Raw genomic sequence first — 24,651 nt, forward strand, 5'->3', positions numbered from 1 at the left:
TGTCTTTTTATAGTTTTTAATAGTGGATGACTAGTTATAGTTACTGAAAAAAGGCGTTTAAAAACGGCATATTCTGACAACTTCTTGATTATTTTGGAGGCAACAATTTTTTGTGGTTTAATAAAATGTTATATTAATAATAATACCATGCTTGCTTGCAAGGGACAGATAAATTGATGCGTGTATATATTTGATTTGATTTATTCTTCTGGAGGAAGTAAATATAATGCAGGACTATAAGTGAAGGAGGAATTAAAGGAAAGACAGGAGACATTATCTAGTGATAGTCTATAGCAGGGGTGTCCAAACACGGTCCTGGAGGGCCGCTGTCCTGCAGAGTTTAGTTCCAACTCGCCTCAGCACACCTGCTCCTGCAGGTGTTTCTAGAATGCCTAGTATGTTCTTGATTAGTTGGTTCCTATATCTGACACACCCACTTCAGGTCTTGCAGTCTCGCTAATGAGCTGAATCAGGTGCGATAGATGAGGGAGACACACAAAATGTGCAGGGCTGGGGGTACTCCAGGACAGGTTTGAGTACCACTGCAGTAGAGAGTTGAGTCTTGCACATCTTCAGGTGATAAGTAAACAAAAGTCCTGCATACACTACTGTGCAAGAGGTAGGTTTCTTCAATCACCTTGGAGACGTTGCCACAGTTCTTCTGGATTTAGTCTGTTTCAGTTTTTTTCTTTCTTCATGTCATGCCAGACAGACTGGATGATGGTGAGATCAGATCTCTGTGTGGAGCTGATTTCAGACTACACTTACAAAACTGGATTATTACACTTGATGTCAAAAGCCATGTTTGGAAATGTGAAATGATATTTCCTACTGACACACTACTGCAAAAGATAGAAATAACTGGCTTTAAACTATTTTGTTGTTGTTGAAAATACTAATGGCCTAAGACTTTTGCCCATTACTGTACATGCAATGCATAACATATAATTGACTACAATTCTCCATTATTTGAAATAAAACCAGGTGAAACCTTTGTGTAGTATATTTCAACCATAAATAAGGCTAAAGACAACTTATCTTGCAGGATTAAGGATTTTTTAAATATTAATTTCATAGATACAGAAGCAGCACTGAAAAATGTTAGAAGTCCTGAAGCCACGTCATCAAAAGATTCCAGGGCCACCCTCAGCCCCAGAAGTAAGCCTCCTCCAAACTGCTCTTGATGTTGCTCTGATTTTCTCTCCTCTCCCTGGTCACCAGGTTGGCTTCACCCTTTTGTAGATGTCTTCTCTGAGCGGCCTTCTGCTGTTTGGTGAGCTGTCTCTTCACTTTCTGCCTGATGACCTCCTACATTGGGGTACATCAACTCATTATTTTAATACAACAACATAAATCTTAACTTGCATCAGCAAATTTACATTTATTTTTGTCCTATTTATATATTAAAACAAAAAAAAATCACTTCATCGTGCTTTTTGTGACCGCAGGGGTAAACTTTTAAACCTAGAATTAATATATTAAAGGGTTGTACTCACTGGTGGTATGGTAGAACAACTGCCAACACTTCCGATGCTCATCTCACTGGTTGTTCTCCTCCTGTGCTCATTCTTCAAGGCTCACTTGATCTCTGTGGGATCACATGCATCAAATCAATATTAGGGATGCAACGATTATAGATTTTGTTGGTATGATTATTGTCTGAGGAATAATAACGGTTTCACGATTATGACGTTTATTATGCATTTATTCATTTCACAAAATTATTAATGTATAAAATCACATGGACACTCTTTAGATAATAAAGTGTTATTTATTGCTGCCTTTAGAAACAGAAATATCACAGTAACCAATAATACTACACAAAGTAATAATAATAAAGATAAACAAATGTCTATCTCTCCAACTGGAATTAAAAAGGTGATCTCTGCTCTGTAAACATCCATGTCAGTATTTCCCTTTTGAAAATAACTAATGAAAATAGATCACAAGTATTTAGTGTTTTCAGTTTGTACATTCTTTACATTTCTTTTGGACCTGAGGCAGAAAACATGGTGAAAAAAAAATCTTGTTGGTTATTGACTTAAGCATAATACTATAAAAGGGATAATAGATAACAATGTTACTAAGTATTATTAATATAGGACTATTAACTTTATTTATCCCACAGTGGAAACTATTAATAATGAGTGTAATAAACTGAACTATCATTGTAATCAACTGTCATCCATCCGTATTCATTTTAATACTTTTTATAATAATTCATGATTTTACATGTGGCCTGAGAAAATCATGTCTATATTTGGTTTGTGAGATCGCGCAGCGCACACATGCAAACATTCAGGGCTGCGTTTCTCGATAACGATTGATCTTAGAGCTTAAGAGCGTTTTCTACGAGTCATTTTACGATCGTTCATTGTTGTTTCACGAGCGTTTCCCAAAAATGCACTTAACACAATCGCACATAGCCGGGCATAGAGGAGAAACAATAATGTACAGTATATGGAAAATAATGTGTTTTTTGAACTTTAAACCGCATAAACACATTTCATTACACCAAATACACAAAATAATGTTCTTTTTAGCAGCATCATATGACCCCTTTAACCTAATGCTGCGTTCCAGACAAATAGGATATAATATTACATTATATTATATTATACGTATAATATTATATTATACATATAATACTATACTTTACATAATAATATAATATACTTTACATAATAATATACTTTATATAATAATATATAATATACTTATATGTATTATAGTGTATAGTATCTATATAGAGATGTTATTTCTGGGTCCAATACATTGCTGGTTTTCGTGCAAGTCAGCAAGTCATTGACAGATTTTTTCCCCAGTCTTTGAAGCATATTTCCTTTTTTAAAATTATATTATATAAATTATTTATTTTATTCATTTTCTTTGTTCAGTCATTTAATTTAGATGTGTATTTCTATTTTTCTGCCCTTTTTAATTATTTAATTTATAAATTCATAAAAAAAAACGTAATAATGTGTACAATAAAGTACAATCAAATCCTTATATTATAATCACATTGCACTTGGATAAAGTTAAAGGTGTAATCTGCCAATTGTCCTGCAGGTGACTGCATAAATCTGTCTTCTTACAATGCACTTAGGGCTTTACGATTACTCCAGAGCACTCGTAGATCTACGATGGGCGGGCTTGCGGCAACCACATGTGACGACCCCGGGCTGGACTCCGCTCATCTGTCTGATCTGAAGTGGGTAGAATCCTGAGCTAAGGAGCCGAGCCGAGCCGTAGCTTTGCGCCAGTCTTGCCTTCACGTCATGCATTAAAATAGTTTAAAGCAGTGTATTCGCTATTTAGCAGCAGTTTTTATGGCAATATTTAAATGACACCCTGGTCATTCTTGTCGGTGTACCCAAAATGGTCCCACACTATCGACTATTCAGTCATTTCTCTGGTGGAAATAAAGAACCGCTCTTTGGTTCCTCTGTCATAGTTAATCTAGTGTGTGTAGTAGCTAGCCTCCGTGTCTCTGATAAGCACGGCATTTTAAGCCGGTGCACCGCTAGTGTAACTTTGTTTTCGTTTTGTGCAAGTTGCAACTGTTCCGTTCTGTGCAACAGAAACACTCGGTGTAGCGGAGCCTTTACGATTAATTAACTGTGACATTTTTAAGCGCGGTTAATTGTGAAACCGGTTAATCTCTGCATCCCTACTTGAAATAAACATTAAACTGAAATAAAATATTAAAAACCTTAAATGTATTTTTTGCAGCATTTCTCATTTTCATTTAGTTTAACTCGTTTTAAAATAACTAAATCTGATATAAAAATTAATTTAAAAAACTATACAGACATAATGTAACAGATCGGCCAGGCTCCGCCACCATCCAATCACAACGATCTCTATCACTGGAGTACTGAGCACCTGCACCTGTCACCAATCAAGCACCTCATCAACCAGCCTGTATAAAAGCACACACACCTCAGACACCCTCATTGTCCGATCTCGTATACACGTAGAGGACTCTCTTGACTTTGCTACTGCTTCCATTTGTATACTTACCTGCATTACTTACCGCCGGTGTTCCTCATCTCCAAGTGTCTCCTGTTCCTCCTAGTTCCCGGATAGCTGAGGTGTGTGCTCCTCCTGTGCAGTGTTGCCAATTTAGCTACTTTGTAGCTAGATTTAACGACTTCCCCGCCCCTTTTGAGACTTTTTTTCCCAAAAGTTTAGGGACAAATATAGCAACTTCTTGGACAAACCTTATCTAAGTTCTCATCTTGCCCACTGATCTACGTTCATCTTTATATAGATCAGTGAATTTGCCATTGTGATGTCATCTAGTGACATTTAGCTACCAGTTTTAGCTACTTTCAATTGAAAGCAGTTAGCAGTTTTATTTAGATTACCACCACTTTACATAACTCCAGATAATTGTATGTCTTCCAATGTATCAAGTAGTAGCTACTGGAATATCAAATTGGAGTGAAACATTATTCACTGGGACATTATTTAGTACCGCTCTTTGGTTCCTCTGTCATAGTTAATCTAGTGTGTGTAGTAGCTAGCCTCCGTGTCTCTGATAAGCACGGCATTTTAAGCCGGTGCACCGCTAGTGTAACTTTGTTTTCGTTTTGTGCAAGTTGCAACTGTTCCGTTCTGTGCAACAGAAACACTCGGTGTAGCAGAGCCTTTACGATTAATTAACCATGACATTTTAAAGCGAGGTTAATTGTGAAACCGGTTAATCACTGCATCCCTAATCAATATATATATAAGATTAACGGTTTTATATAAAGGAATACTTCACACAATAATGAAAATTCATCATTAAGATCATAGCAAACACAGGCTGTCAAGCATCAAAAAGAGCAAAAAATAATTTAAGGTCAATTCATGGACAATCTTTTTTCCCCACTGCAGCTCTGAAACCAGTAATGCCATAACATAAATTACTTGAAGAATGCTTCAATTAGGCAGCTTAAATTATTGACAGGTAGCAGATATGTCAGTAGATTTTTTTTAAAAAAAGGGATAGTTCACCCTAAAATGAAAAAATGTACTCACCATCATATTCCAAATAGTTTTACACACTTTTTTTTTTTTATATTCTCTCAGTCTCATGCTTTTTGTCCATCCACTGAGAGTCCACACAACCTAAATTTTCAAGCTTCAAAAAGTGTATAAAGACAGTGTAAATGTAAATGTCAAGCAGTTTAGTCATTTGAAGAATACACGGTCACTTTATATGATGAACAGCTTTAATTTAGGCTTTTATTCATATTTAAACAATGATCATAGCACATCAAATACGGTAAACAGAAGCTCAAACATACTTGCTTGATGTGCAAGAACAAACCTCATTGAGGTGAAGAAATTACAATTTTCATTTTTGGGTGGACTATCCCTTTTAGGATATAAGGCAAAATATCAACTGTAGCTTTATAGCAGTATGGAAAGGTTACATGTGTTCAAGCAAGTTACGATATTAAAAAATCACATCATATCAAATGACAAAAAAAGATTCCTTACCTGAAAGGCCTGAACTCTTTGTTGGATGCAGACAGGTCAACCAAATCAGGACACTCATCCTCTACCTCATTCTCCTCTTCCCTCTCCAAGTCTTTGGAAATGTCAGAAACAGTTTCTTTCTGAATGTCTTCTGAGAGGATCTCCTCTTCACATTGAGCTCCATCATGTTCATCTGTGTCCTTCTCTTCTATTGTAGTCTCCTTGCTAATTTTTAGCCCTTCCAGCTCAAGCATGGCATGTTTATACTCCTCCATGCTGACAACGTCCTCTGAGGCGGCCTGATGTGTATCGTCAGCAGACTCTGGGATGTCATCATCTTCATCCCCACTGAGTCCTTCACCCTCTGGACCTTCAGGGTGGAGCAAACGGTCATCCTGCTGCAGCTCCTTGGTGTAGCCACTAGCTGAGATCTCCACATCGAGCGAGCAGGCTCTTCTGTATAGAGGAATATGTAACGTAGTTATGTCTCTAAAGTCTAGACTATCTAAAGTCTGATTATAACAAAGCAAGCTATTAGAAAAATTACCTGATATCTTTGAATGTTGGATAGAGTTCGCTTTCATAGTTAAATCTTTTTAAGAAAAAAATCTCGAACACACTTGACATCTCGATCGAAGTACCTTTGCAAAACAATTAAAAACGTAATTTCAGTTCCAGTGCTTATTATTGAATCATTATCAGTTTAATATCAGGTTAGATAGTCACCATTCTGCATTTGTATGTGAGGTGGAGACCATCTGAGGGAAGTCAATCATTGTGATGTGGTCGTTGTCACCGATCATGAGGTTAAATTCATTGAAGTCTCCGTGGATCAGGCCATGATTGGCAAGTTTGACTATTAGCTCCATGACTTCACTGTACAATGCATCTGGGTCTTGAATTTCTCAAACCTGACACCTATGTGAAAAATACAGCAACATTCAATTGACACCTATGTGACAGTCATGTGTTAAAAAATAAAAATAAACTAAAAACAACAGTGGTATTTCTATGTCCTTTCTATTAAAGAGTTGTACAAGACAGATTAATACAGCAAACCACTGCACAGTTTGGCAGTTGTCAACGACCTTTCTACACAAGTAAATATTTAATGCAAGAAAATAAAGCAATGCGTGAAGGTCTGTTCATCTGAAGCAAAGTGCAGGTAAACTCACAGTGGGTAACCATTAATGAGCTCCATAACCACTGCATGTCTGTTGTAGTCCACTGGCTTTGGGACAGGAAACCCTTGATCATATAATGCCTGTTGGAAAAACAAGGACTCTTAAATAAAATAAATCCATACAAACATTAGCCTGCGCAAGAACTAGCTGTTTTCTTGTCATCATTTTATTAAATGTACTTTATATTATTTCATTACTATACGGTGATTTATGTTGAAATTATTTCAGAAGACAAGAGATCTATATCTAGCACAATGTAGTAGATCGGGTTGCAAGGGTCAACAGACAATTATACAGTTGCTTAGAATCAAGATTTTTTTGGTTATTAGTTATGGGATACAATGGAGAACTTCAAATAGTAGTAGTTATTCATTTTTATTGCCATGTCAGCATCTAAGGCTATCTTCATGGAAAACTGAGTTGCGGAACTTTAAATAAAAGCATCTGCTATATCAGTGATAGAAGAATGGATTGAACAATACATTTGATTATTTTAATACTCGAACCAGATAAAATGCAAAATACGACACTGGCTTGTCCCAAAAACAACAGCAGAAGTGTGTCTCTATATCCTCTTGGAATTTATGGATATTACCTTCATGTATGCAAACTCTTTCATGGCAGAGAGCCGGGACAGGTACAGCCATGACATCTTGTGTCTGTGCTTGTGGTAATCTCTCTTGTTCTTCAAGTTCCTGAAGGATGTCCTACCCAGTCTGTGAAGTTTCAGAGCAAACTGCTCCCCCTCAGCATTTGCAACAATGTAAATATCTGAGATATAAAAAAAAGCACCTTAGTTCTGGAAAAAAATATCCTTTATGATAAGTGAAAATATTTGTGGGTTGAAGGGAGAAATTAATCATTAAAAAGGTGTTGACGTCTTAATGCGAAGAAATAAATTCTAATCAAAAATGACCCAGACCTGACTCTTTGCCGACTCCCATCTGGTTTCCAACTGACAAAATAACATCCCTGGAAGAATGTATCTTCAGTGCCAGGTAATCATAGCCACCGTAATTCAGCCGATACCCCTGCACAGCTACAGAGAGGAAACACAGTCAAAAGCCACACTCATTCACAAAAACATTACGGGATGAAACTGAAGTCTGACGCATTTACTTTTGCTGCGTTCATAGGCCAGTAGTTTGTTTTTGACCAGCTCCCGCAAAACCTTGTTGCATCCTCCATGTTTGAGACTGGCAATAGACGCAATCAGACTTACTGGGACGATCTCGTGGTTCTTCATGCCCATTTCCACCTGTGTATCCCGGAGAAACAATTTCAAAACAAAACACGCTTACTGAACCCTAACTGGACCTTTTGAATTGGACTGACATCTAACTAATGGATCAAGTTTCATAAACAGAATGTTGAACACCGCAGTAAAGATAGTTTGCGGTTTGATATTCAGATTTCTTTTGGCTATAAATACACAGTGCGCTGTCATAGACATGGTACTGTGAAACTTTTGCAAATCAGAATATTGAAGCCAAGTACTTTATTGTCAAACAAAGTGTACAAGTGTATATGTGTATGTGCTCATTTACCCAATGAATTGGAAACCGTTATTCACAGGAACAGCACCGAATGACATTATTATATGCTACAAAAAATGGGGGGCAGAGCAAAGATAGTTTAATATGCGTTCAGCTAAATGTTGAACCTATTTGATTCAGATAAATACGCCTGTAGCTCGTCATATGGTTGTTAAAAATAAAGCTGGAGGAAAAGTTGATGTGAACAGATATGCTTTAATATGCGTTCAGCTAAATGTTGAACCTATTTGATTCAGATAAATACGCCTGTAGCTCGTCATATGGCTGTTAAAAATAAAGCTGGAGGAAAAGTTGATGTGAACAGATATGCCTTCTTTAAAATGATAACGTTACATACCGCTGTGAAGACTCTAAAATCATCCCTGGACAGATACCTCAAGATAACGACGTTTAACTTGCCCATGGTGGCAAAACCGTTGCTTCCTAATTTTTCAGAAGATTTCTAATTTGTTTGCAAATGTTTTTGTAATGCGGGATTTGTTCAAGCAGCCGTTCCACGTTCAAACCGGAAGAGCGCAGTATTCTGACGTTGACGGGTTCAGCGCTTCTCCTGGCGGCCTGGAGCGGAAGTGCACGTGACGCTCCTCCGTGTCTTCTGATGTTCTTACATCATAACCGCAAAAATGAGCAAATCAACATTTAAGACTAAAGTAGTACCTTGATTCTTGTTAAGTAAAGTAACAGAATGACACAGAAAAAAAAAACAGTCAAGACGTGTAAAGTTTTTAAAACTTTTTTTTAATGTTTTTAATTTTTTTTAATTCATTTATATTATCTACAAAGTAAAAGTTATTTTAACTTAACAGTTTTATAACGGTCAAGTCTAATGGGGTTTTGCCATCAGATTAAATTAATAAATAATTTATCTGCTTTTTTTTTTTTGCCAAACGTCTTCATTAATGGAAGTTTCTTGTGTTTAGTTTAGTTAGAACCATTTCATTTTGTTGGTGTTGATTTACCCCAAGGTCTTGAGCACAGCTATAGCAGCAGCATTTAACAGTAATGTTAATACTGTCAATATACGGAAGAATTATCTTTAACTTAGAAGGTGCAGACAAAAAATGTTCCAGTTGTTTATGTACAGTTTTCTCACTCATCTGGGCAATTTTGTTATTGTTATGACCCACTGCAAGAGTTCTAGTGTCACTGAAATATGCGAAAAAATGATTCCTTGTTAAAACTCTTGTTTTTTTAAAAAACAAAAAACAAAAAAAAAAGCCAGAGTTCACCACATCTTTGCCTGTACACGTTTCTTAATCACTGGTGGAGGGTAGCAGTAGAGCAGCATGATTGAGGTTCTCGTGGCCATTCGGGGGGTGTTTAGAGACAGGGAAAGTTTAGTTGGCCAGTAAGTGGTGGGTGGGGCCAGATGGCTCTGCGAAGATCAGGAGCCACTCAAATCGACTGCTGTTCTCTGAACTTCATCCTCTACAGCTGCTGCTGATGGTGACCTTGCACTGAACAAAAACAGAGAAAGATTTATATTATACACTCCATAGCAAAATGAAGAGAGAAACTTCACAAACATACATTAAATACAAATGGGAGGAGTCTTACTCCCAAACAGAGGAACATATGAAATACAGGCAACTACTACAAATCCAAGATCCTGGAGAGAATTTGAATGGAATAATTTAGTAAAATAATAAATAAAATTAAATTCCTAAATTAACAGCACTATGATTGTCTACCATAACAGCGCACATACTGTGTATTGTGGTTTTATGTTTTTATTTAAACTTTCAATTTAATTATATTCCATCAGCAATTTACCTCATTAACAGTTAAATGCCCCAAGTTCTCCTCACTGTGCAATAAAAACCATTGGTAACACTTTCTATGAAGCCCCTATTTATAATACATTATAAGAGTATACTTAAGGCATTATAATGAATGCATAATGTATTATAAAAAACCTTATAATATGTTGTATCATCTCATGAGTAATCATAACAGCAGTTTTAATGCATTAGAATATTTAGTTATTTGTGGTTATAGCTTTTAAGATTATCATGATTTATAATACACAATGAACACAATGCATCCACTTAACTTACAATGGATTATATTTCCCATAGTTATAATGTATTATAAGTCTCATATCTTGCCATCTTTCTTATGCTACTTTACTTAAAGCAGACAAAGACCACTTATAAATAGCATCAACAATAATAATAAAAATAATATTTTTTCTTAAACAGCCATAAGATCAGATATCTGATCAGATGAATGTGTAATATGGCACATTTGATTTTAACTATATTTATTGTAATATCAGTAAGATAGTAAGAAACTGTACAGATCATAAATAAATAATGTCAAGATATGAGATTATAATCCATTATAAATTAAGTGGAATTAACATGGTGTTTATTCCGTGTTATAAATAATCATACTCATAAAAGTTATAACAACAAATAAGTTTTATAATGCATTATGCATTCATTATAATGCCTTAAGAATACCCTTATAATGTGTTATAAAAATGGGCGTCATAGAAAGTGTAACCAAAAATGTGTTTATTGCAAAAACTGTTGCATTTAACATACCTCTTCTTATTCCATTCCCTGTTAATCCCTTTTGTATTTGTATACAGCACACTTGTACATATAAATATATCTATATGCATATATATTTGCATACTATATTTACACATATATGTATCTATATGAATACTAGGGCTGCCCTCTACTATAGATTTTTCTGGTCGACTAGTAGTCTTTGATTTTAAGTGATTAGTCGACTAATCGCACGTTTATATTAATAAACCATATAGTTCATCATTATGAGCCTTTAATTGCCTATAGCCTATCAGTGCTCAAGCGCACGCCTAAAGCTTGCCACAGCGCACCGGCAGAAGTAATGATTATGAATGCGTCAGGGAAAAACAGCAAGAAGACTGCCTTAACATAATAATAATTCATTGGTAAACTAGTGTTTTCTGTATTTTCGGCTGCAGTGATGAAGTTGACAACTCTGATTCGTCATCTCCACAGTGGACATGCACATTTCATGCGGATTACATAATCTGAAAATATTTGTTTTCCATTTGAATTGGTTCACTTAAAATTAAACAATTCGCTTTCTATAGATATATTTTTCATGTCTGTGAGGCAAACAGAGTTGCGGAGGAAATTTTTTTATTTATTTACTTTTTTGACGTGCTCACAGTTCACAGAGACCTAGACGGCAGAAAGCACACCCTGTTTGCTTTCATTATTTTACAAAAGCACGTTTTGTTGTTACTGTGAGTGCACACAAAAAAAGTAGACCTTTTTCAAATTCGAAAGATGTATTATTTTTATCTGTATGAGCAAAAATTACAGAGTATTTTAAAGGGGTCATATGATGCTGCTAAAAAGAACATTATTTTGTGTATTTGGTGTAGCAAATGATCGCACCGGTGCCTCCAAGTTAACTGTCATGCAGTGAGCACGCTACTAACACTTGAATAGCGCACATTTTTCTAGGTTAACGTTAAAGCGAGCGGCCGTGTAATGTTGCTGCTACTTACATGTTTCAGATGATAAGCCACATTTGAGGTCGATGAACGAAACGAACATTTGGATGTCTTGACTGATGTACTGTAATTACCACATAGACCAGCTGTTAATGATCACAGACTACGTGACTTCCCCCCCTTCTTGTGGAAGGATTTTTTCCCCCCCTGTGACTAATCGACTAATAAAATTTGGATTGACTAAGCCTCTGCTTGTCGACTAACGGTTAGTCGACTATTAACGGGCAGCCCTAATGTATACTTATATTTATTTTTTTATTGTTTTATATATGTGTATTGCTGTTGTCTCTGTGCACTGGAAGTTTTTCTGTCACCGAGACAAATTCCTGGTGTGTATAAACATAAAAAACTGACATGTGCTGAGTTGCGATGAGATAGGTCCTTACCAGGGGTGAGAGTGTAGGAGTAGTGTGTGGCTGAGGACACAGGGATGGGGTTGAGAGTGCCCTGGGACAGCGTAGGCTGGGGGCCAGCAGGAGCCTGTGTGGCCATCAACATCATAGTGGGGGGGTGGGAAGGAGTGCCATGATGTGGAGGCACCATCCCTGACTGCATGTGGGCCTTTAGAGACGGAGTGAATGAATTTTTTTTTTTTTTAAGTATTTCTAAGCATTTCAATAATCCTGGTGTCGGTCTCGTTAACACTAACCTGCTGCACATGAGCCATATGGTTAGGGTTATACCCATGCTGCACCTGCTGGGGGTGGATGTAGACAGCCTGCTGAGCAGAGGGGAAACTGGCTTGAGGAGACTGAGGGTTGGGGCCGGGGGTCATGGAGGGCGGGGTGGGTGCCAGGGCTGTGTACATCTGTTGCTGTGGTGGGTTGCCCAGATGCATGGCCTGAGCTGCAGCGGCCGCCGCCTGGTGCTGAGAATGCTGAACAGGGCTGGGGGCCGGGTGGCTGCCTCCATGCTGGGTACCCTGCTGCGGCTGTCCTGTCGGGGTGGCAGAGGGCTGAGGGTGCTGCGAATGAGGGTGAAGGGTGGAGCTTGGGTGGGGATACTGTTGAGGAAGGGGGGCAGGTGACACTGAAACAAAGAAACAAATACAAACAGTTACAATATATGGTATCACTGCATTTACTCATAATAAATTCAATGATTATCAATGTTAACAAATAAAAATAAACACAAAAGGCATACTCTGAAACGTCTACTTTTTAGAATGAGTTTTGTAACTGACATTTAAACTAACATTTAGATATAAAATCACAAAAAAATAATTATATATAATTACAATTAAAAATATATAAGAAAACATAACAGAAACATCAGGAATAAAGGAAAATTAGGAGCTATTAGGAGCTTGAGGGGCAGTCGTGGCCTAATGGTTAGAGAGTCAGACTTGTAACCCGAAGATTGCAGGTTTGAGTCTCAGGTCCGGCAGGAATTGTCGGTGGGGGGAGTGAATAACCAGCGCTCTCTTCCACCTTCAATACCACGACTGAGGTGAGACAATTGAGCAAGGCACCGAACCCCCAACTGCTCCCCGGGCACCGCAGCAATATGGCTGCCCACTGCTCCGGGTGTGTGTGTGTGTGTGTGTGTGTGTGTATGTTCACTACTGTGTGTGTGCACTTAGATGGGTTAAATGCAGAGCACAAATTCCGAGTATGGGTCACCATACTTAGCCAGACGTCACTTTCATTTTTTTTTCACTTTATTTTGAGTCATTAATGTGTGATTCATTACAAAGATTCATTAAATGCTGTAGCATCAAGCTATTCAGAGCAATAAAAAAATGACTTAATTTATCACAGATGCACAGTATGACAGTAAATAGGTTAAATGGGCTGGCAAGACTTAGTCTTTGTGCTGGCGGGAGTCCTTACCATACATAGTATGCATCTGCTCACCATACTGAGTGGTGGAGGAAGAGACCAGGCTGGGCTGAGCGTGGGCAGGAGGGGTGATCATCCTCGCACTGCCCTGAATCACTGGACTGAACACATGCTGGGCCTGAAACAAATAAACCTAAGATTATCTTGAATGGTAGTATACATTTTATTGCTGTATGATTTGAAAATTGGAGGGACATGAGTTCATTTTCTATTCATACTATCCTCCGCAGGGATTATAAGTTTGACTTATGAAAAATGAAAGACTTCATTTATAAATACGGTCTGTCCAAAAGACTTTTTCTTTAAGGACCCAGATACATTTTATTTTTATTTTTAGAAAATGGACTAAATAAATACATTAAACTCATATGATCAAATTTTTATTGAACGGTAAATGGTGAATGGCGTTTCCTTTAAGAGTTAAAAGTAATTGGCTCCCCAGGTTATACTGTACATAGCTGCTATTTAAAGGGGTCATATGATGCAATTTCATTTTTTCCTTTCTCTTTGGAGTGTTACAAGCTCTTGGTGCATAAAGAAGATCTGTAAATTTGCAAAGACTAAAGTCTCAAATCCAAAGAGATATTCTTTATAAAAGTTAAGAGTCAGCCACACCTACCTAAAACGGCTCGTTCGAACACGCCCCCACATATCTACCTAACTGTGTGGGAAGATTTGCATAACGCCACAAAAAGGCAAAACTTTTGGGGGAAAAAATAATAATTTTGTTTCCAGAAATAATGGGATACATATTTGATAACAATTTTGTCATATTATAATTATATACTAACATTCTTGTATTATTGTAAAAAAAAAAGCTTGGTCATTGTACATGTTTTTCTTGTATAAAGAAAAAAAAAGCTTTAAATGACAAAGTATCCAAACAAGCCACATCAATGTTATAAGTAAAAGAATCAAAGATTCCTAATGGAACTTATAAAAAGTTCCCTCCATTGTTTGTTGATTTTGGTATCTTTACATCATTTCAACACTGTTCTAAGAAAGGGAATACAATGTTCACAAATACTAGATATTTTGTTTCAGCTGAAGATGGTCAGACACCACATTCATAAATGCTCAAGTTTTGTCCAAAATCGTTTACTGTCTGAGTAGGTACTACTTCACTACAAACTTCATGACTGTTAAAAAAAGTACATTGTATGTAGTATGAATGCATGAAGTACTACATCTGCCAAGTTGGCTTTGTCATGTGATCTATGGCATCCTCTCCTGTGGACTCCTTTTCCTCATCAGGAACTACTCGCCTACTGTTTTATACAATGAATTCGGACATACTTATTTTGCATACTGATTTTTGCCCACTTTAAAGTAGGGAGGTAAGCATATTTGGATGCAGGGAATTTTTTAATAATTTATTCATTGTGGCTACCTTTTATATCTGTGCTTTAGTAATTCTTCATTAGAAATGAGACCTCTAAAGTCACTGTACCTGTGACTGGTAGTGGGTCATCTGTTGTACCAGAGGTTGGCTAGCAAACTGCTGGGGGCTACAAGTGAAGTATTGGGTGGAGTAGGCTGGGCTCGGTGCCACAATGGGCGGCCCAGCAGCTGTAGCTGGATGCATCATTGTAGATGTGCCAGGTGGATGATGCTGGTCTGGTCTTTGCTGTGGCATGTTTGGTACTGCAATCAGATACGACAAAAGAAGGGAGAATGAAATGGGCATGATGTAGTTCGAGAGAACTGCATGAAAAGAACTTTTCATTTTGAACAGATCTTATTTTCTAACTGCACAGCCCTGCAAATATTATAAAAAAATCAATACACAGAATATATAGCATAACTCCTTCACACTGAAAAAGCTAATGACTAGAGCAAAGACAAAATAGCCTTAAGCAGCAGTAAAAAAAAAAAAAAGCACTCTAAGAGGGAATCATTCTCACCTTTACCTGGTCTGTAGGGCTTGGTCTGGCTCATGGTCATATGAGGAACCTGAACATGGTACATGGCTGGAGGCTAAAAGATGAGGAGCAGAACTTGAGATGCAGAACTAAATCCATGTTCTGAGTTTTTCACAGTCTTGAAGAATACTTGCTAAATCTTAATACAAAATCTAAATCTTAAATGTATCATGTATTACATTCTGTTGATTACCACTGTAATTGACTTGTAGCACTTTTCTCTTTTAGCCCACAGTGCTCTGCTCACAGGAAAATGCTATTTGTAAACATTTTCAGTGTTTGTGGATCACAAACACTGAAGGGTTTGTGGATGTTCAACCCAATATTCTGTTTCTCAAAGACAGTGCCAAGAGTATGTATAACAAAATGCTGTCCTCTACTGCGAGAATACACACATTAATGCTTCTGACTGACAAAGCCACACAACTTTCTGCCGTTTTCCTTTTCTGGTCAAGTGTTCATGCAAACAAAGCTTCAATGCTCTTAACAGGAGAAAAAAAAAAAAAAAAAAGGAAAATATTTAAAACAAAAATTGATTACTAATTTTGAAGGGGGAAAAAAACAACAACTCGCATTCAGAGTACGGATACATTTTAGTTGATAAGGTAAGCATATTAAAAAAATTAATTTATTGACAACAGTATGAAAATATAATAATAATAATAATACTGATCAGCTGCAGTAAGAAATGGACAAACCAGCAACTGCTGGTCAGTTATGCAGGCAAAAATCTCATACATGATTTCAGTAGAAAAAAGAAGCTTAGAATTGCACAAACCTTCCAGATAATGCTTTTCTAACGGAGAGAGAGGAAAGAGGGAAAAGAAAAAAAAAAAAAAAACGAGTCTTTAGTGTGATTATCATTTGCTTTTTTCAGCAAAAGATGCATTTTCTAGAAAATGTGCGAGTGATTAAAGATGAAACAAAAGCTTTTTAAAGGATGGTATAGAGGAAAATAAAATGAGTTCTGGAATTACTGAAATGCATCTTTCCACTCTACACCACAATATTTAACAGTAAAGCTTTTATTTTGGTCAGTACAACAAAGTAAATCAGTAAATATAATATCAAACATTAGTGAGGTGTAACTTTTCGGGCTGATGAACCATGAGCTCCTTCCAAATGTTGATAGCATGCTACCAGTCAAATCATTTTTACATTAGCATGTTCTTGACCTCAAGGTCTGTTCACACCAAGTCCACAATTTTACACAATACTGTAAAATAAACTAGTGCACACCTACTAATCTTTTTACACAAAATTCAAAAAGCTTCGTGCCATTTATTTAGACCAGACTTAGTCTGAACAGGCCTCTACTGGCCCTTTTCCCTGAATTAAAGCAATCATGTGCTGGATGTACATGCCAGATGAAATGCAGCTGACAAATGAAAGTATAGGAGGGATGGCTGAAGTATGAATGCAATCAAGACATCAAGGATATTGGCACATGAATGAAAAAACTAAAATGTTTTGGGATAGATGTGGGTTTCCATGCACGGAATAAATGTGACCCTGGTCCACAAAAGCAGTCTTAAGTTGCACGGGTATATTTGTAGCAATAGCTAAAAATAAATTTTGTGGGTCAAAATTATCGATTTTTCTTTTATGCCAAAAATCACTAGGATATTAAGTAAAGATCATGTTCCATGAAGATATTTAGTAAATTTCCTACCGTAAATATATCAAAACTTCAGTTTTGATTAGTAATATGCATTGCTAAGGACTTTATGTGGACAACTTTAAAGGCAATTTTCTCAATATTTGGATTTTTTGCACCCTCAGATTCCAGATTTTCAAATAATTGCATCTCAGCCAAATATTGTCCTATCCTAACAAACCATACATCAATGGAAAGCTTATTTATTCAGCTTTCGGATGATGTATAAATCTCAATTTTGAAAAATTGACACTTAAGACTGGTTTTATGGTCCAGGGTCACAAATGATTACACTAACAGAGAGGTTCATATAATGGAGCTCACCTGAACGCCCGGACTGACAGGCGTCAGAGGGTACATCTGGAACATGGTCTGGCCATAGACAGTAGGGGGCTGCTGTACTACTATGGAAGGGCTGGGCTGACCCTGGGGCCGGGTTTGAGTGGGGGTTGTTGCTGGTTTAGGCTGCGGAAAGAGTTATGAAATAACAGGAAGATTAATATATAAACAAGTACATTTCCATGCTATATTTGTTTGCCCTCTTCCAGAAAACCTCATGGAAAACCAAAACGACCTGAGACAGAAACCTTAAAGGGACAGTTCACCAAAAATTCTGCCATCATTTCCTCACCCTCAAGTTATTCCAAACCTCTGTGAGTTTCTTTCTTCTATTGAACATAAAAGATGATATTCTGAAGAATGTGGGTAACCAAATAGTTGCTGGTCCCCATAGTATGGAAATAAAAATACTATGGGAGTCAACGGGGACCAGCAACTGTTTCGTTGCCCACATTATTCAAAATATCTTCAACATGTTCAACAGAAGAAAGAAACTCATACAGGTCTGGAATAATTTGAAGGAGAGGAAATGACAATTTTCACTTTTGGGTGAACTATCCCTTTAAATTACAACATATTTTTGGGGGAAATTTTGATTTCAGTTCAATAATTGTCACAAAACGAACCACCGATTTACTTACAGGGGAGCAAAAAACCCTTGGGTTGAACTCCTTGGCATTGGGATTGAGAGTAGATCTTCTAACACTCCTACAAAGTGCATAAACAATAAATCAACGCTGTTTTATACACCATACGACAAGAACATTTCTCAGGGGAATGAACGCATTCCTGATAATACAATCTATTACAATTGGTTTTTAATCACATATCTGGTATGAATCATTTTGCTGAGGAAAAACTCTTTTAAGCAACTTTATCCTTTTAAGAAAATTAATTTAGCATTTTGACAATGAATTCTGTCAATGATAACGCTTGAGCTTTTCCATTTTCTTCTGCTGACTCACTCTGCTACAGGGTCATTCTTCTCCTCCTTCTCATCCTTGTCTTTTGCAGCAGCATTGGCCAGAGGCGAGCTGGTTTGAACGCCCTGAGACGTCACATCAGGCCCTCGTTTCTGTTCTGGCACAGCAGAGGAAGGAGAGAGCAAAGGGGTACCAGATTTACTTCCTGTTGGGGAGGCACTCACAGCAGTGGAGGTTTCTTCACTAATGGCGGACTCCATGGGGACTTTGGGTCCTGTTGAATCTACTGTGTTCTTCTCAGCTGCTTGATCCTTTGGCTTTTCTACGAGGTCCCGTGGAGGCTTGGTCACCATGGGCTCAAAAACTGGATCTGGATTTGAGCTAGACTGCAACTACAAATGATGCAGGGCTTCAATAACTGGACATACAGTTGCTTATGAAACACACATAATGGGAGAGAAAACTTACCCTAAAATCTACACTGAATTTCTTTAAATTATCTATTTGTTTCCTGTGGTCTGGAGCCATGCTGGGAGGTCCTAGAAAGATCAAAATGTGAAATTTTAAAAAGCACATTTATTAAAAACAAATTACATAATTTCATTTGATTTTTCAGTTTTTGATGTCGCAATATACCGTATTGGCAATAAACATAATATTTAAAAAATAAAATACTGATATGTAATACTAATCCAGCACACATTAGCTACAGTGCTACTGTCACACAAAATAATGTCGGAGAAGTGACAGGTGAAAGCGAGACACTCCAGTGCTAGACACTGCAGTCTGCAGCAAGTTACGATCAACAGCAAGTTCTTTTTTTTTTTATGCATTTGTACAGTTATGGTTACAAACTCTCTCTTCACCTCCCTAAACTTGTATTTTGAGTGTAAGTATTGGCCAAACAAGACAAAACAAGTTTATTTCAAACTCCTATAGATATAGGTATAATACCATTATCGGGAATTCAAAGATTGAAAATCAGATATTGTGACAGCCCTACTTATGCCGTACCTACATTTGTATTTCAGTCTGTGTATGATTTATGATGAACTGAAAAAGTAATTTCTCGCTATCTATATTTACAGTCTCAGCAATTTTGCATAAGAAAATGAATTCTTAGAAGCCAAATCCCTAATTCATACTGACAACTGGCAATTTCTGCTTTCCTGTTTTTTGTCAACAAAGCAAAATCGCATGCCGCAAAAAAACAGTTTTAGCAAAAGCTCCAAAATTCAGATTAAATAATGCTGGTTATATATGGTAAATAGCAGGACATCTCCACAGGTACACACCCTTTCCGATAGATCGAGCGATGCTTGCAGAAGCTTCAGTAGGTTTCACATTCTCCTTGTTGGCATTGGGGGAATTCTGTCTTGTCTCTAGTACTCTTGATTCTTTGGCTATAAAAAAAAAAAATGAAACACAGGGCTGTTGTGAGATCTGGTACTGAGGAAATTAATAACACAAATTAACAAACAGGCCTTAAAATGGCACTTATTGTGTAAGGGACATCCTAACCCTCTTCTATCGGAGATGCTTCCAGGTTGGCGGCCAGATTGGCTGCTGTGGGTGACGTCGCTGTTGTGGAAGCTGTCGCAGAGTCTACTGGCACTGTACCAGCCTGAGGGGAAGACAAGCATGAGGGGCTCGGAGCACCTCCGCCAATGCTATTTTGTCGAGGTGATCGAGGTCTGTGTGCTAAAGAGGAAGTGGAAAAAATTACTCAGCAAGTCTTTCAGACTGAAACTGAAATCTGGGTACAGATTTAAAATCTAGACTTACCACCGCTGACAACAGATGACCAGGTTCCCCCAGAAGGGCTGTTGCGAGTAGGAGGGGGAGCGGAAACCTCCACCGATGCACCTTGGGACATATAATCGGGTGGAGGAGGCCCACCGCCCCGACAAGAGGCCACTCTATGCGGTCTAGGAGTACGCTGTGACTTGGGAGACATTCTTGGAGGACCTGCATTCACAAACAGAGATATGAGCGAGTTCTGAAGGAAGAAACAAACACACTTTAGGGCATCTCTCACCAATGTGCAGTGTGTAGCTCTCTAAAAAAACAGTTGCTGTGTATGTGACATTCAAAATATCAAATATAGGCTGGGACACAACAAGCCGACTTCAAAGAACTAGCAGCGACAAAAGCAGACGGTGTTGTCGCTTTCCGTCGGCAGCGTCTGGACCAAAAAGCTGCGCTTGAACACACCGCTCAGACTACAGCCGACTGCAAACTAACACGTCTGTTCTGCGCCTGCATGAGAGGAATTAGCTGTCTATATTAGCAGCTATCAATAATATATATTCGTCATTCAAAAGGAGAAACCGAAACAAGGATATATGAGATACATGCAGACATATGAAGGTGCTTGCTTACCATTTTGAATATCAGTTATGTTGATAACTTTCTTCATTTTAAGCGGCTCATGTTGCTATGAAAATATTCGCATATTGGAAGGCTTGGGTGAGATCACGTAACATTAGAACAGCCTTCTGTCTGTGCTGCCTTCATTTACTTGCTTGTTTTCATTACATTCGCTTTATTTCTTGGCCACTGACTCGTTTGCTAAACTGAGCATCCAATCAGAGTTCTCACTCTCGCCGACGGCCCCAACACAGATTCAACATGTTGAATCGGGCAAACTGCCGCTGACGTGAGGAACACACTAAACAAACTAGCCCGACAGACGCTCGCCAACGGCCCGGTGTGTCCCGGCCTTATGAAGCAAAAACTTAATTTATGCTGTGACCATAAATTAAGAAGTTGTTCTCACATTTTATTAATTTGTGGCCTTTCTACTAAGTCATTCCTTGGTTTAAGTTAAATTGCGGTCATATTGTAATAATTTGTTGCCTTGTTTTAAACTAAAGCAGGGGAAAAAATAAGTAAATCGTGGCCACGATTGAACTAAAACAAGGGAACAAACTGGTCAAATTTGGCCATGACTTAACTAAAATGAAGAATCTAATTAGTACAAAGTGGCCATAATTTAACCATATTAAAATGAGGAAACTAATTAGTAAATAGCAGCCACGATTTAACTAAATTAACACGAGAGAACGAATTAGTACAACGTGGCCACATGTTGACTAAAACGAAGGAACAAATTAGTACATTGTAGCTACAAATGAATAAGCTGTGGAAACAAATTCTGAAGGTGATGATACACGGGCCAACAAGCAATGTTGCTTGGACACTTTCCCATTGAGAATGGGCAACAAATTTCTATCTGGATACTTTGGATTGGTCGTGGGCCCTGTGTCTCACCTGGTTGTCCGTTGACGGCAACATTGCTCAAAAAGTTGCCCTGTGTATCATCACCTTCAGTTTGTTGCCACACTTTTTCCTCCGCATGTCATGTGCCTGTCTCGGCATTCATGAAATGTTAATGGATAAGAATGTTAATTCTAGTCAATCTACCTGAAATATATTTGAACTGAAGATGCTGTGACAGTTTCTCATTTGATGTGTGAGAAAACAATGTCAAGCCAATGTCAGACAAGGAAAGAAACACTTGGGCACTGCCAATGGTGTCCCCAAGGCCAAGACAAAACACAATGCCAACCAACACTTAAACACACCGCAGAAGATGAGTGAGTGAAACGTGCCCCAAATTCACTTCAATCATGCATAGAAACAGGGATTGCAATAGAAAATGGAACAAGAAGAGGAGTGAGTCATTTTATTAAACACCAGGAAAGTCCCACAGCTGTTAGTGGCAGCCTTGATTCAGGCATTTGGATTGCAAAACGTGAACCTGAGCAGTGGTGCCACAACAAAATGGCTGCTCGGTCTGGAATTTCTGGTACCTTCTGAGGACAGGCGTTTGGGCACGGTGGATAGGGGCCCTGTAGAGCCATGAGCAGAGGGGTGAGACAGGGGTCGAGAGGGTCTGGATGGGGGTCTGGAAGGAGGTCGGGTGGGCGTGGCCGCCCGGGGCGGGAGAGAGTTGGTGGGGCCTGACTGGTAACGGGATGGAGGGCGAGAGGAGGGAGATGGGCAGCGTGAGGGCCAAGGGTGTGCACCTGACAGAGATGAAATGAGTCGAAATGAGAGGAAAGAAAAACTACATTTGAGCGAGAAAGAGGGAGGGAGCATGTAAATTGAATAGGAATACAGAAAAGTTTGAAGCCCTTATAGAATGATCAGTTCAGATATGAACACTGACACTACTGAGGAGGAAAGGTCCAGAGAGAGGTAATGTAAGAGTACTGGGAAGAAATGAGTTGAGAAGGACTGAGAAGACACCAAAGAATAAGGACGAAATGTAACAAATCACACGATGAGATTTCTTTGGTTAATTCAGAGGCAGTGAAACATAAAACAACGGGAAACATGACTTCAAAGAAAGAACATTTGGAAAGATCAATCAGATTCTCTTGGAACAGCAGCAGTCTTGGCCTGCAGTACTCCCTTGCCCAAATCCTTTTATCATGAAAGGACTGAAAGCTAGAGAGATGATTTGGCAGATTGACTGTTAGTGAAGGGGAGAACAATGGACTAACATATAATATATATATATATATATATATATGAGTTCTGTTTCATGGACTGACAAGGAATGATCCCAGTAAAGTGACACCAGGGAAAACTGAGACACCTATCAAAGAATATCAGCACATTGCTTGTCTAGCTGTGCTGGTAACCACCGCTGATAATTTTTCAAGGCTTCAAAACTGCATAACCAAACATACAATTTGTCTGCATAGTACATTACTAAACTTGATTGTATAATCAAAGTACCAAAACACTAGTCACTAGTTATTTTGGATACCCAACATGACCCAAAGTAAATCAAGGTACAAAGAGTTCAAAAAGCATCTTGTACCTCCATTGACCACACGCTGATCCATTGTGTTGTAGTCATGAGGTCCAGATCTGGGTGCGGGTGGCCCAGGGCTGCACTGAACCAGTCTGGGTGAGTTTTGACGACCAGCTCCCCATGACATCCCTGCTTCTCTGTTCCTCTGACTAGGGGGAATGTATTTGTTCTCCCTGTTGAAGTAAACAGAAGAACTGAATCTAATTGAGCAATACTCTTCAAACTGAATTCCGTTCTGACAAAAAACAATGTATATACATTCTAGCACCAACTAATAACATCTACAGAAGTCATTTTCAGTCTAAGCAGCCAATGTGAAATCTGGGGGTAGGGCTGGGTGATAAAACGATAACGATAATAATAGAGATATAGTTTCCCTCGATAAAATGATAACAAGAGTTCGATAAATGTTTGATATAACGTTTATGCGCAACAAGCGGAACGAAGCGGTGCTACACGGACCTACTCAGCTCAAAGTTCAAACGGCAGCGCAGCATGAGCTTACTAGAGCAGATGCGTTCACTCGCTGATGAGTCTCTGTCATGCGACACTAAACAGCTGTGAGATCCAGTGTGAAGAGCTTGAATTCATCGAAGAACACAAATGACTCAGTGATTTAAACTAGTTCAAAGCCGGGTGAAACAGCGTTGACAAACAGGAGAAACACTGTGTGCAATGATGCAGTCAGAAGGCTTTTCAATCTACAAATCGCCATCATTTACCAAGCAGTAACACTAATATTGTGTCAGAAATGTGGGATATTCATATAAAATTTTATTATATTATTAATGTAGACATGCATTAAAGGAGTAATGGAATATAATTACAGTATTTTTTTGTGATTAAGCTATAGCATTTGCGCATTTATACTAAATGTATTTAGACTACTGTTTTTCATACAAATACCTAAGAAACCATATTGATACATTTTTACCATGTGTGACGAGTGTGGCGGGGCCGAGAGCCATGGGAACGGAGCGAGGCCGGTGAAGTGAATGATGATGAGCGACACCTGCGCCACTCACCGGTCTCGAGTCCCACGGAGGAGCTCCGGAAGGATAAAAGGAGTGACGACAGTGCAAGACGAGAGAGGACCAGGCCTGTATTTTATGTTGTTTTGTTTCTGTTTGTGCACGGCAGTTGTCCGTGAGGGGCTGTCGCGCTATTTTGTGTTTGTCTGACACAGAACAGCATTAGCCGTTTACGTTCAGCTGATATTCTCCAAAATGGCACCAGGGTGATGCGGAGGAGACAAATTGTTGAATAATGTCGTTTTTTTTTCTTCTTTTGTGCACAAAAAGTATTCTCGTAGCTTCGTATAATTGCGGATGAACCACTGATGCCACATGGATTATTTTACAGATCTCCTTGCTACGTTTCTGGACTTGGGAACATTTCAGTTGCGTTGC

At 38.3% G+C, this 24,651-nt stretch overlaps 1 protein-coding gene and 1 pseudogene across 10 annotated transcripts in view; both read right to left on the minus strand.

The window, feature by feature from the left end:
- Window positions 1-1,046: 1,046 nt before the first annotated feature.
- LOC107708647 (serine/threonine-protein kinase RIO2-like) lies at window positions 1,047-8,748 on the minus strand (annotated as a pseudogene).
- Window positions 8,749-9,419: 671 nt separating this feature from the next.
- LOC107708645 (ataxin-2-like) overlaps window positions 9,420-24,651 on the minus strand; it is a 35,917-nt gene continuing 20,685 nt past the window's right edge. For 2 of the 10 annotated variants that reach the window (XM_016512936.1, XM_016512934.1), the window contains 17 exons: window positions 23,249-23,415; window positions 22,230-22,445; window positions 20,200-20,382; window positions 19,936-20,115; window positions 19,710-19,817; window positions 18,883-18,953; window positions 18,457-18,806; window positions 18,133-18,199; window positions 17,477-17,617; window positions 16,274-16,291; window positions 15,478-15,550; window positions 15,024-15,217; window positions 13,565-13,691; window positions 12,382-12,761; window positions 12,119-12,293; window positions 11,727-11,796; window positions 9,420-9,669 (listed from right to left, as the gene is read on the minus strand). In XM_016512936.1, coding sequence (XP_016368422.1) covers window positions 11,732-11,796; window positions 12,119-12,293; window positions 12,382-12,761; window positions 13,565-13,691; window positions 15,024-15,217; window positions 15,478-15,550; window positions 16,274-16,291; window positions 17,477-17,617; window positions 18,133-18,199; window positions 18,457-18,806; window positions 18,883-18,953; window positions 19,710-19,817; window positions 19,936-20,115; window positions 20,200-20,382; window positions 22,230-22,445; window positions 23,249-23,415 — 2,515 coding nt within the window. In that variant the 3' untranslated portion in view covers window positions 9,420-9,669; window positions 11,727-11,731. The remainder of the gene's footprint in view (window positions 9,670-11,726; window positions 11,797-12,118; window positions 12,294-12,381; window positions 12,762-13,564; window positions 13,692-15,023; window positions 15,218-15,477; window positions 15,551-16,273; window positions 16,292-17,476; window positions 17,618-18,132; window positions 18,200-18,456; window positions 18,807-18,882; window positions 18,954-19,709; window positions 19,818-19,935; window positions 20,116-20,199; window positions 20,383-22,229; window positions 22,446-23,248; window positions 23,416-24,651) is intronic. The other 8 variants (XM_016512940.1, XM_016512937.1, XM_016512935.1 and 5 more) reach the window with 7 other exon arrangements.

This window comes from Sinocyclocheilus rhinocerous, unplaced genomic scaffold (genome assembly GCF_001515625.1).
Source record: "Sinocyclocheilus rhinocerous isolate Xijiao unplaced genomic scaffold, SAMN03320098_v1.1 scaffold1858, whole genome shotgun sequence".
In the NCBI taxonomy this organism is placed as follows: domain Eukaryota; kingdom Metazoa; phylum Chordata; class Actinopteri; order Cypriniformes; family Cyprinidae; genus Sinocyclocheilus; species Sinocyclocheilus rhinocerous.